The sequence below is a fragment of the Hylobates moloch genome, unplaced genomic scaffold (genome assembly GCF_009828535.3).
Source record: "Hylobates moloch isolate HMO894 unplaced genomic scaffold, HMol_V3 SCAFFOLD_6, whole genome shotgun sequence".
Lineage (NCBI taxonomy): Eukaryota > Metazoa > Chordata > Mammalia > Primates > Hylobatidae > Hylobates > Hylobates moloch.
The window spans coordinates 123,395,790-123,408,394 of NW_026652281.1; the positions used below are offsets into that span (position 1 = coordinate 123,395,790).

Here is a 12,605-nt window from a genome sequence, read left to right on the forward strand (position 1 = left end):
TTTTTTGTTTTTTTGGTGATTAAACTGTTTTAAATGGCCCCCAAATGTAGTTCTAAAGTCCTGTCTAGTGTTCCTAAGTGCAAGGCTGTGATATGCCTTACAAGAATACACGTGTTAGTTAAGCTTTGTTCAGGCATGAGTGAGTGCTTTTGGCCATGAGTTCAATGTTAATGAATCAGTAACATATATTAAATAAGATGTCTTTCAACAGAAACACATAAAACCAAAGTATGTGTTGATTAGTTGACAAAAATGTTGTGACCCTCTAAAGCAGGGGTGTCCAAACTTTTGGCTTCCCTGGGCCACATTGGAAGAAGAATTGTCTTGGGCCACACATACAATACACTAACACTAGTGATAGCTGATGAGCAGGAAAAAAAAATCTCATAGTGTTTTAAGAAAGTTTATGAAATTTGTGTTGGGCTGCATTCAAAGCCATCCTGGGCCATATGCGGCCCGCGGGCCACAGGTTGGACAAGGTTGCTCTAGAGGCTCATAAGAGTCTAATTCTATTTCCCCTATAATTAGTGGCTATTTGCCAATTAAATGTTTGCATCAACTTTTTAGAACATAACTACTGCAAGTAATGAGAATTGACTGTAGTTTTATCACCTAAATATGCATCCCTAAATATTATATTAGTATTCTGCCTGTTTTAAAAATGTTATGTAAATGGAATCACACAGTGTGTATTCTTTTGTGCTTGGCTTCTTCTGTTTAATGTTTGTGAGACTTGTTCATGTTTTTACATGTAACATTAATTTGCCATTTTTATTACTATGTAATAGTTGTATAATATACACAGTTTATTTTTCATCCTCTTTTTTTTTTTTTTTTTTTTTTTTTTTGAGATGGAATCTCACTCTGTTGCCCAGGCCGGATCACAGTGGCACAATCTCGGCTCATGGCAACCTCCACCTCATGGGTTCAAGCGATTCTCTCCTGCCTCAGCCTCCTGAGTAGCTGGGATTATGGGCATGTGCTAGTACACCTGGCTAATTTTTGTATTTTTAGTAGAGATGGTGTTTCTCCATGTTGGCCAGGCTGGTCTTGGACTCCTGACCTCAGGTGATCCGCCCACCTCGGCCTCCCAAAGTGTTAGGATTACAGGCATGAGTCACCGCACCCAGCCTCATCCTCTTATTGATGGATGTTTGGGTTATTTCTGCTTTGTGGCTTTTGTAAGCAGTGTTGCTATCTTATACATGTTTTTAACTACACATGTACACGCATTTCTCTTGGATATACAGTTGGCCCTTGATATGTGTGGGTTTCACCTCCATAGATTCAACCAATTTTGGATCAAAAATATTAGAAAAAAATGAAAGGTTGCATCTGTACTGAGCATGTACATTTTTTGTCATTATTCCCTAAACAATACAGTATAACAACTATTTACATAGCATTTGTATTGCATTAGATATTATAAGTAATCTAGAGAGGATTCGAAGTATATAGGAGAATGTGTGTAGATTATATGCTAATACTACACTATTTTATGTAAATGACTTGAGCATTCATGGATTTTGGTATTCACAGAGAGTCCTGGAACCAGTCCCCCAGAAACACCAAGTGATGACTGTATGTGGAATTGCTGAGTGAACGCCATCAGTTTTAGATTCTTACCAGTTTAGAATCAGTTTGAGATTCTCACCATTTGTGTATGAGAATTCCTAACTTGGTAGCGTCATAATATATCTTTATTCTAATTGCTGTTTTGTTTGATTTGTTAAAGTTAGGTAGTAGAAATTATTTATTCTTAATTTCAGACTGCTTATACATTTCTGGTTCTTCCTTTAATAATGTATTTGCAATACATTTAATGCCTTAATATTCCTTTTGGAGGACAGACCTCTTATCTTCTTTGGAGAGCAACACAGTTATTACAGATTTAAAAATCTTTATTACTTTTTCTGATTATAAAAGTAATATATTTTTATTTAGAAATTCAAATAATATAGAAATGAACAAAACAAGCAGGGAAAGCCTCTCTATAACGGGCCTGTGTGTTAAAGGATAGAGTAAAGGGTAAAGGATCTCTATTACATACATTACCTGATTTTTAAAAGATGGTAAATATAGACCAGGTGCTGTGGCTCATGCCTGTAATCCCAACACTTTGGGAGGCTGAGGTGGGAGAATTGCTCGAGCCCAAGAGTTTGAGACCAGCCTGGGCAACATCGGGAGACCCTGTCTATAAAAATAAAAAAGTTAGCCATGTGAGGTTGTGCACGCCTATGGTCTCAGCTACTTGGGAGGCTGAAGTGGGAGGATCACTTGGACCCAGGGAGTCGAGGCTGCAGTGAGTGTGATCTTCCCACTGCAGATTCCAGCCTGGAAATCAGAGCATGACCCTGTCTCAAAAAGAAAAGAAAAGGTACATTTCTGTATTTGGTAGGGCTATTTTGATACATCAGTTTGGTATGTCCCATGAGTCATAATGTTTTGTGTTAGGTTATAAGCATTTAGACCCTTCAAGGAATGGGGAATTTTTCCCTTAGAACACAGGATGATGTCTGTGCAGGCAGTAATGGATTTATGAGTCTGCCCTAATGTACATTCTCACCATGCTATGCTCCAGGTGTTTCATGGAAACATTTGGCAAATGCTTCAAGAGGTTTAGCTTTGATTTTGCTAGATAGACTAGAATGAAAGCCCAAATAAAAAAGAATCTCTTCTATTATGTTTTTTTAGAACCCCCAGTTCTGTAAGTGAGGACCTTTGATAGGAAAGCTATAGGGATGGCTAAGCTTTTACTTTTTTGAAACTTTGGATCCCTAGTCCCTTGTCTGTGTTGCTTTGTCTTTAAAATTTGCTTTCCCCTATTGGAATTTGCTGGGGAGAAAAAAATGTTTAAAAATTAGTACCAAGTAACACATTTGAAATGGAGCAGTTTTATGAGTTAGGATAGTATTAGGTGTTTGTTTAATGTTTATTGAATGCATAGATGAGCTGAGAGGTGCTTATTAATGTATAGGATTTCAGAAGTGGAAATAGGAAGAACTTTATCCAACATAGGTGGGGCTGTAAGAGATGCAGTGAGATGAATAAGCAGATGATTCACCTTTTTTCTATGGTTTGAGTCTATATATGTAGATATCAAAGCCAAAGGTCAATACGTGTATTAAGAATATTTCTTGTCCTCATCATGACTTTTATAAGTAGAGCAACTGTACTTAGAAAAACAGTTATTACTTCAACCAAGACAGATGCTAACATTTACCTGACACAGATATAAACCATGGGTTATCCTAGGCAAACCAGAACATATAGTTGCTCTAATTAAAAGGGACTTTATTTTTTTTTTAGCTCTCATTGGAGATTGTAGATCCACCTTAACAGATTTCTCTCCTGCCCTATGTTATACTTTTTAAATAACACAGAATTTGCAGAAATCATTGGTAAATTTGAGTGCAAACTTGTATGATCTTCTAATGTATATTTTAGGCTGCAAACCAAGGGCCAAAATTTAAAGACCGTCGGCTACAGATATCCTGGCACAAGCCCAAGGTGCCATCTATATCCACTGAGACTGAAGAAGAAGAAGTCAAGGAGGAGGTAAATTTAGTGGTTGGAAATAAGAGTTGAATTAGATCACTTCTCAATTATGTATTTTTTATGATATTAAATAGTATAAATTTAAAAATAAATACTCGGTTTTTCTTTCATGCATGCAAGTTAAGACCCGTTTAGATGTTTATTAAGGAATTAAAACAGGTCTAGAGATATAAAAAGCTGTGTTGGGTGTTATTTTCTTCTGGTATAGGAAAGACTGTTCTTTTTTATTTACATTTATATTGGATTTATTTGGGCTCTAGAAATTTTTATTCTGATGAATAAAGTCAGAGATTACATAAACGAATTAAACTTTAATTGGTTGGTTTCACTTTTTGTTTATTCAAGTTCCATAGTAATAGATTTGAGTTTCTTATTTTCCTTCTGTGTACAATTGGTTAAAATGAGAGTATGCAGAAGTTGAACATAGAGGAATTGGAAAACTAAAGACCTAAATAATAAAAGTACTGAATAATCAGCTTCTTCAAATATATGAGAATTTATTTTGCTTTTTTACTTCTGTTATTTATCATTAGTTTATTTAGTGAACACTTAGGCTATGTTGGGAGGTTTTCCTGATTTATATGACAATCTTGGTTTTAAAAGATACCTAGCATTTATAGTTTGATCAAGTGTGTTCTCACTATATAGGTAATTTTACACAGCAAAAGCAGAAATGTTCCCCAGATTAAAAGAAAAAAAGATGTCATGATATTTGGGTAGTGTTTGCAGATACATGTACTTTGTCTAAGATTTTAGATTTTTATGTAAGATTTGGAATATCAGTGTCATGGGGAAGCTAGTATATTCACCTCTCACAAACAGTTGGATGGATATAAAAACAAAAATTTAGGTGTTTGGTCATTTATTTTCCTAATTTTTAATAGAATAAAATTAATTTATCAGAAATGTATCTCATAGTCTTTTTTAAATTTTCTGTACTAAATGTCCACATTATTTTCCTGATGATATTAGAGTAGAAATCTCCTATTAAAAGTAGCAAAATTAGCAGGGGAGAAGAATTTATATCATTTACAAAAATATTTTGGGCTTTTTTTTTTTTTTTTTGCCCTGAAAGATACTCTTGCATGCATCCCTTATGAAATCTAGCCTGGGCTTTGTATACTAGCCTGTTTGTCCTTTGGCCTAAAAAGTATTTTACTTACCCTTCTTGTGCCACTAAGCAGATTTTAACCTCTCTTTCTTCAGGAAACAGAAACCTCAGATTTGTTTTTGCCTGATGATGACGATGAAGATGAAGATGAATATGAGTCTCGCTCATGGCGAAGATGAAGTCTGATGCTAGCTGTGTAATTTTTAGGAATATTGTTTAGAAGAACAACTTTTAAAAATTATTTAAAAGAAGTCAATGAGCCAAAAAAATTTTTTTTATTTTTCTTTTCAACACAGTAGGTTCAAGAACAGCAGGTTTGCTATTTAAACACATGTCATAACTGTACATGATACTAAAGCACCAAAGGCCTAGTGACTTTTACACAGTTGTGAAGATCCACAGCAATGACATAGATAATCTCTAGAGCCTTATTTTCCACACCACCTTTTTTTTGTTGCTGTTGGTGTTGGATTATGATGTAAATGACAGGGTGTTCAGAAATTTTATTTTGGATTATAATCTACTGATAAAGTTTAATTAAATGTCAAAATCGCCTGTAATCTTTTAACTCTCAGTTATTATGGATGGGTCATCAGACAGTAGGAAATATTTGTAATTAAAATACCCTTTTGCTTTCAAGAGTGGTCTTGGAAGAAAAATATGTATATTTTAATTTTAATTTTTTTTTTTTTTTTTTTTTTTTTTACTTTGGAGGAGCCCGATTTGTATTCAGTCTAAATTTGTTTTTCATGGTTTTTATGTGTGGTAGTACTAGTTCAGTGAAAATCACAACAAACCGTGTGTTCTTAAATGCTACAGCAATGGTAGCTAGCTCTATAGTATTTCCATTCTCTTGTCATATGAACTCCTGGACTTTTCCTGCTACTGATTTCTTAGTTTGCTTTGATATTTAGTGAGTGCTGGTTCGGCTGGTCTTTTTAAAAATTTTTATAATTCAGAATGTAAAAGGTTTTCACCTATTGCCCCTTTCTCGTCCCCCTTTTCTTCCTCTTGCCTTTCTATTAATAGGCCTGACTTAGTCATCATTGATATAAGTGGTTCATTTGGGCAACCGCAGGCAGTCTCCAATAAAAGGTTCAAACCAGCACCTGGATAAATAAGTGATGTTTTGAGGAGAATGATGGAAGGATTTTGGGGAGAAGAGAATCACCAGCTTTTTTTTTTCCCTCTTTTGAAGCTTCAGTTCAGTATAGTTACACAGAAGGGTTTAAAAATGTCTGAAATTCTTTTCCTAAATTTAAACCATGATGGTGAGGTGACTGGGGGTGGTAGGGGGTGGGTGGGAGGGGCTTGAGGGCTGAGTATGCTAGTAATAAATGGGAGTCATATATGACTTTGATCAGATGACCTTATTTTTTCATAATTTTGTAGCTTGTTGCTATCCATGAACATATGCATCCCTCAGTAGACAGTTTCCTTTACTGTGTGCATTTTTACTGTACACTGTATAGAGTAGAGTATCTGTTAAGTAAAATATATATGTAAATTTATGTTGTCGTGTTCTGAATGTTAGATGGAAAAGCAGAGGAGCAACACTACACTGTACTGACCCCTGGGAAAATAAAATGATTAATGTACATAGGCTGTCACTTTTTCAAGGATATACACATCTGTGTTTTTATATATGTGTGGTATGAAAATTTGAAACCTCCTGTTGGCTCCAAAAGGTTCTTCGTGACCACTATATCAAGGATTTTGTTTGCTGAGGTAAAGACTGTTTCTCAAAATAGAAACTGTTCACTAAGAACTTAAAACCATCAGGATTCTAGATTTACTTAGCTATAAGAAGTTAAATCCCATGTTCTGATAATCTCTATTCTTCTACGTGTTTTCCTGGAATGATGTGTCAAACCAGGGTCATTTTTAAGTTCATGTAATTTTCTTTCATAATAATAAGGACTTCCTCTTTCTAGGTTATTGTTATATTTCTAGTAACACTGAAGGTAAAATAAGCTTATAAAAGAAGGAAAACATTAGAATGGTGTATCTAGAATACACAATCTTGCTCCTTACTCCTCCATCATCTCTAATGAAATTTTTCTTGATGTCTGTGGCTCAGTCAGTATATATTTTGAAAGATTCATTGTGGTGAATATTTTGAGTCCTGACAGTTTAAACGTGATAGAGGGAACAAAGGATTTATATATTTTTTGTACAAAGTTTTTTCTTAAACTGTATAATTTTGTAAATAATTTGTTTGGATTTTTTTTTGTGTACTAAAACTACCAGCGTATAGATTTCAATAAGAATTGTTGTATTTTTGTATTTGGAAACTGAAAATTACAGTAAATAAATGGAACTCTAAGAAAAATTTCAGTAGACAGTTCAACAGAGTGAGATTCCTTTTCATATGATCTTTTTGACCTCAAAATGGACATCTTATTTCACTCTCAGTAAAAAGTTGAAAATTTGACTTTTTAGTATTGGGGGAAGAAGATAAAAGAGAAGTGTGTTGGAGTGAAAAACAGTTTTTTCAGTAAGATTTGAGGCCCTTTCTATAAAAGTTTTCAGTACACCTTAAACAGGACTAAAAATACTTTAAAAGTGTGCTTTCAAAGAATTTTAAAACATGTTTGACTCGAAGATGAATTTAAAGTGAGTTAATTATAATACTGGAAAACTTAAGGTTAGCATAGAATAGTTTATATATATCCCCCGCCCCCTTTGGGATTTACTTCCACCATCAAATCTTCAACTGTTAGAATTCCACTTAAAAGTGAATAACTGCCATACGTGTTTTCTTGGCATCTTCATTTACAGAAATAACATACAGCATCTAAGGCAAATTCTATTCCTCTTAATGTGTATGACATCTTTATAAGCAGCTGATCAGCAATAATAGCCACCAGTTGACTAGGTCAGCCTGATACACTAGTGGATTACTGTCTAAGATAAAAAGGTAACCCCAAGTATTGCAAAATTTCCCTCAATTTCTTTATGTAACATTGAAGAAATGTTGTTACCAGCTAAGATGATAAATTGGAAAACAGTCTTGTTAAGGTGAAAAGGGTCCTTGGTGATGGCTCATTATTTCAAAAAAGAAAAAAATCATGTGAAAAGGAATAGTGGTTCCTCTTGATGTACAGTATGCCTGTATTATAGTTTTTACAAAATTGTGAACTTGTGTAATAGTATAATAGGAGATATTGTTGAATTTCTAACTGTTTATACATTTAAATTCATATATGTAATGTTTGTTTTATCAATTACAATCTGAATTTCTAAGAAGCATGTTGACTTTTGCAATAAAGATGCAATATGGAATGGTTCACAATTGGAAAAAAAAGAGAAAAGATGAAAGTATTACAAATTTAAAAGAATTTGGAAAATTTATGAACCATTCCAAAAATTATAACAATCACCAAAAGAGCTGTAATTCTGGCTTGTTCTGGAAAGAAAGAAGATGTGTGTGTATGCTTGCTTGTGAGAGTGAGTGAGTAGTGGCTATGTATGTGTATTTTATGTTGTGTTCATAAACATGAGAGAATGTCACTCAATATGAAGTTGGGTTCGAAGTCACTGGCTATTAAATATTAAGTAGGATAACTTCCTCAACAGAGTAGCCTGGAGAATGAAAGAGAAGGTATTAAAATGCTACTTGTAAGTAACCTTTGATAGCCACATTATTTTGTTCCTGGATGGTTCTTGTTATCCCAGATAAAAAGCACAAAACAGTTTCATGAAAGCAATTACTTTAATGTTGTCTTGAGGATATTCATTATGCCTGCCAACAGTAGGAGGGACATTTTCCTTAAGTAGAATAGGGAGAAGGGAAAAAACACCTAGAAGAGATGATTTAAAATAAATCAGTTCTGAATGTGACGAAGATTTGTAAGGACAAACAGAAGGTAGTGATCTTATGCTCTAAGGACTGGGTGGTGATGAGAAAGAGAAGGGAAGTGTATCACCTGGTTTTCCCATTTAAAAAAATGCTATTATAAAATTCCCCTCCAATGCTTATGCATTGTTTAAGAAGGAGCATTCTTTAAATTTCAGCTTATACAAGAAAATGAGAGTAAAGTCGTTTTCATTCTTTTCAAATAAAATTTATTTTATATATTATGTAGATAGCAAGTAAGCTGTTTGTCACCATTTGCTTTGAATAGATCATAATTAATCCTAAATATATTTACAATAAACGTTAGTTCTGGGACTTTTTTGGAGGGAGCAGGTGTAATTCTGAACGTAGTTACATCTATTGAACAAATCAAATGTTTTACTAAGATGGAGCTGTCATTAACAGAAATTAATGATTTTATGTGATATTTTACTGATTTTGAAGTAAATTGTGCTAAAGCCAAGGATAAATTTTGAATAAGCCCCGGCATACAATCAAATCTGGATCCAGATATGTTACCGTAAACACAGAATTGTGTTTATCAACATGTGGGGATACTGGATGATAGAGTTGCTTTAGACTAAATGGACCAACATTACCTTGCTGTGCAGAGCTGCTCATTTTATGTTCATTTTTAGTCTCAAAGACCTAACTTGAGAGACTAACCAAAATTGACCCAGAAAAGAAAAAGGCAATCTACTGCTACTGCTTGTATTATGAATCACCTTCATTTATGCTAAATTGCTTTTATTGCCAAGATCTCTCCTTTCAACAGGATCATCTACCATTTGGCCTCTTCCCTGTTCTGCAGTTGACCTTAGGTTAACTAAACCATTCCAACATTCTAAGATAGGCAATTTGATACGGGGTGAAATCAAGGTCAGAATAGGGTTGGATGATTGTGAGTTATTTGTGTTTGCATCTACTCTTAAGCTTCTGCAAGCATTTCTTTTTGTGGTGGTGGTGGTGGTAGTGGTGTTCGTTAACACAAGCGTGATTAACATTGCTGTTACTTTTTCTTTGCATTTATATTAAATTATCTTTTGTGAAAGAGCAGCAAGGAAAGAAGACCTCTTAGCTTGTTTTAGATAAAGATAAGCCTGAATTTCTGACCTCACTTCCACTTCAGTTTTCTAACCACTTCATAGAGGTTTTTTTTTTTTTTTTTTTTTTTTTTTTTGAGACGGAGTCTTGTTATGTTGCCCAGGTTGGAGTGTTGTGGCATGATCTTGGCTCATTTTTGTATTTTTAGTAGAGACAGGGTTTCACTGTGTTGGCCAGGCTAGTCTTGAACTCTTGACCTTAAGTGATCCTCTAACCTTGGCCTCCCAAAGTGCTGGGATTACAGGCTTGAGCCACCACCCCCAGCCAACTTCATAGAGTTTTACTAGTTTGAATATAGTGACCTACTAGTTCTTAAAATAGTATGTAGAGTTGGAGTTCACGTTTAGCATGTGATTGTTCAAAATTATAATTTACTCAATTCTTTGAAGGCAAATATAGGGGTGGAAACAAGCCTTTTCAGCACTTAGCCATTTCTGTTGATTAAATTCTTAACACTCCTTTGTAAAAACCTTATAAAGATGAATGTCTTATTGATAGTTTTCTAAAGTCCTTGCGATTTTACTTCTTAGTTTGCCTCCAGACTTCTATTACTGTGAGATATTGATATATTTCTTCTAATTTTAAATTTAATTAGGGCTAATACAGACCTTGCCAAATTAATTTTTTCTTGAGGATAATTTTGCTTCAAGATTGAGACTACTCACATAGTCAGTTTGAGTTCTTAGACCAAATGCTGTCCATTTATCTATGTAAACATGTATTCCTGTATAAATTATTGAATGGTAGTTTCTGAACCACCCTCCAATAGTTGGGCTATTTATTTACTTAGGATTTACGTTATTAACATTTAGAGCCTGTAGGGGGCTCCAAAAGGCAAAATTTAGTCTTGGAGCAGGGGACTGAATCTTTTTTCACAGCGACTCAAAATGAGACACATTTTGCATTGCAACCCAGTATACACACACGAAATGAAAGTTTACAAAACCATACCTACATACCTACCCAATATGCACCTGATATTTTCACCCTGTTAGATAAAAATTCTTGTCAGGACCCGCTATTTGGCTTTCAAAATTACAGTTTGGAAAAACAGCCTATTGAGTTGCATGATGGAGTGCATTTTAAAGTCACTGTCTTCCTTGCTGTGACATTGTAGAAACTATTTTGAATATAAAATGTTATTACTTTATCTTCTGTTTTTCCTTTTTTTTGATGTTTTTTCTTGAAGGGTATTTTGTAGTTTTTCATTTTAAAAGTAGACAACTTCTCAGTGACTTTTTAAACTTGCCTACGGTTTTATATTTTCGTAATTGTCTTGGGAAGGGAGTGGAATATTGATATATTGGTGCTACATTTTATGCAATTCAAATCACTTTGCAGTACTTATCTGTATATTTTTTAAAAAGCTGTGAAGTCCATAAAACTACATCTCTTTTTTTTTTTTTGAGACGGAGTCTCACTCTGACTCAGGCTGGTGTCAGTGGCACAATCTTGGCTCACTGCAACCTCCGCCTCCCAGGTTCAAGCGATTCTCCTGCCTCAGCCTCCCGAGTAGCTGGGACTACAGGCACGTGCCACCACGCCCGGCTAATTTTTGTATTTTTATAGAGACGGGGTTTCACCATATTGGCTAGGCTGGTCGCCAACTCCTGACCTCGTGATTCACCCACCTTGGCCTCCCAAAGTGCTGGGATTACAGGCGTGAGCTACCGTGCCTGGCCCACAGCTACATACTCTTTAAGGGCTATAAATCAGTAAAAGATTATTTGGCTTTGAATTAAATTTTGCACTTAATTTAGAGTTCACCTTAGCCATCAACAATTTAAAACGAACCAATTTGATATCTAAAAATATACTAATATTGTGCCATTGAATTTCACCTTTTTCAAACATATCCTTATAAATTTATAAGAAATGTAAGAAATAGATAAGCCCTATATAAAACATAACTAACTGCCTTTGCCACTTTTCTTACTCTTGGGCAAGTGTGTCACTTGTCTCTTTACATGTCTGACCTTTCCCAGTTTCTAAAGTGCGAAGAGAAAGATTGGGGACATGTCCATAAGAATATTCCCATGTCTTCAGAAATGCAAAGGAGAAAACTATTAAGTCTGCAAAGTAGTGAAATCAGAACTCATCATGGAGTTATAAGTTACTAACACATTTCAATATTTCTACCCTCTTGTCTATGTACTTTTCTTTTGGAATTCCTTAAGCAATAAAACCTGACTTTCTTATAATACCATGGTACCAAACAAATACTTTTAATTAACCTGATTGATAATTTTCAACTCACTTTGAGGAAGTAACTCATGGACTGAATGCAGACTGTGACCCAATTAGTGGAGTGGGTAGTTTGCCTACATTCTGTGCTTACCACAGCCTTTGAGGAAGGTGTTCTTACCACTTTATTCAGCTTTGAAAACAGTTTGAGAGAGAAAGTTGCATTCCTGAGGTCACAAAACCTTGTAGTGGTGGAGTCAGCATTTGAACACAGGTCTGACTCCGGAGCTCAAGTTCTTAACCTCTGTGCTCCACTGCTTCTAATAAAATGGAATATTACAAGTCTGTAGAATGTCACTGGTCTTTTTTATTAGTGTCTGTCAAACACTGCCATTCTGGCTCCATCTATCTCATCTGCCTTGGATTGGAGCCAGAATCCCTTGGGGACCAACACTGTGTTTTTAGGTAGCGTATTGGAAACCACAGAGAACAGTTTATTTATGTTAATTTGTGGGGGAACATTTTAAAGTAGTAATTTTCTGTGACCTCCACAATGTACAGCCAGCCAATTTGACACATTTCACAGTAATTTGGCTATATCATAACCTGTGTTATTTTGTTTTCAATTTTATCTTAAATTTTTTTTCCCTTGACAAATTGAATTATGATAATCTTGCAGTATTTCTACCTTGCTTCTTTGTGTTTTCAATATTTCACGTGCCTTTTTCCTTTTAACGTTGGCATTAAATAAATCACGTTGTACATAAATAAGTTCACATGCTTTAATTT

The 12,605-nt window shown here is 34.7% G+C and overlaps 1 protein-coding gene across 2 annotated transcripts in view; it reads left to right on the top strand.

The window, feature by feature from the left end:
• The window catches only part of RBM27 (RNA binding motif protein 27), an 88,873-nt gene extending 79,488 nt beyond the window's left edge, over positions 1-9,385 (top strand). The window contains exons 20-21 of one of the 2 annotated variants that reach the window (XM_032158245.2): positions 3,448-3,558; positions 4,765-9,385. In XM_032158245.2, the coding sequence (XP_032014136.1) occupies positions 3,448-3,558; positions 4,765-4,848 (195 nt within the window). In that variant the 3' untranslated portion in view covers positions 4,849-9,385. The remainder of the gene's footprint in view (positions 1-3,447; positions 3,559-4,764) is intronic. The other variant, XM_032158246.2, reaches the window with a different exon arrangement.
• The last annotated feature ends 3,220 nt before the right edge of the window (positions 9,386-12,605 follow it).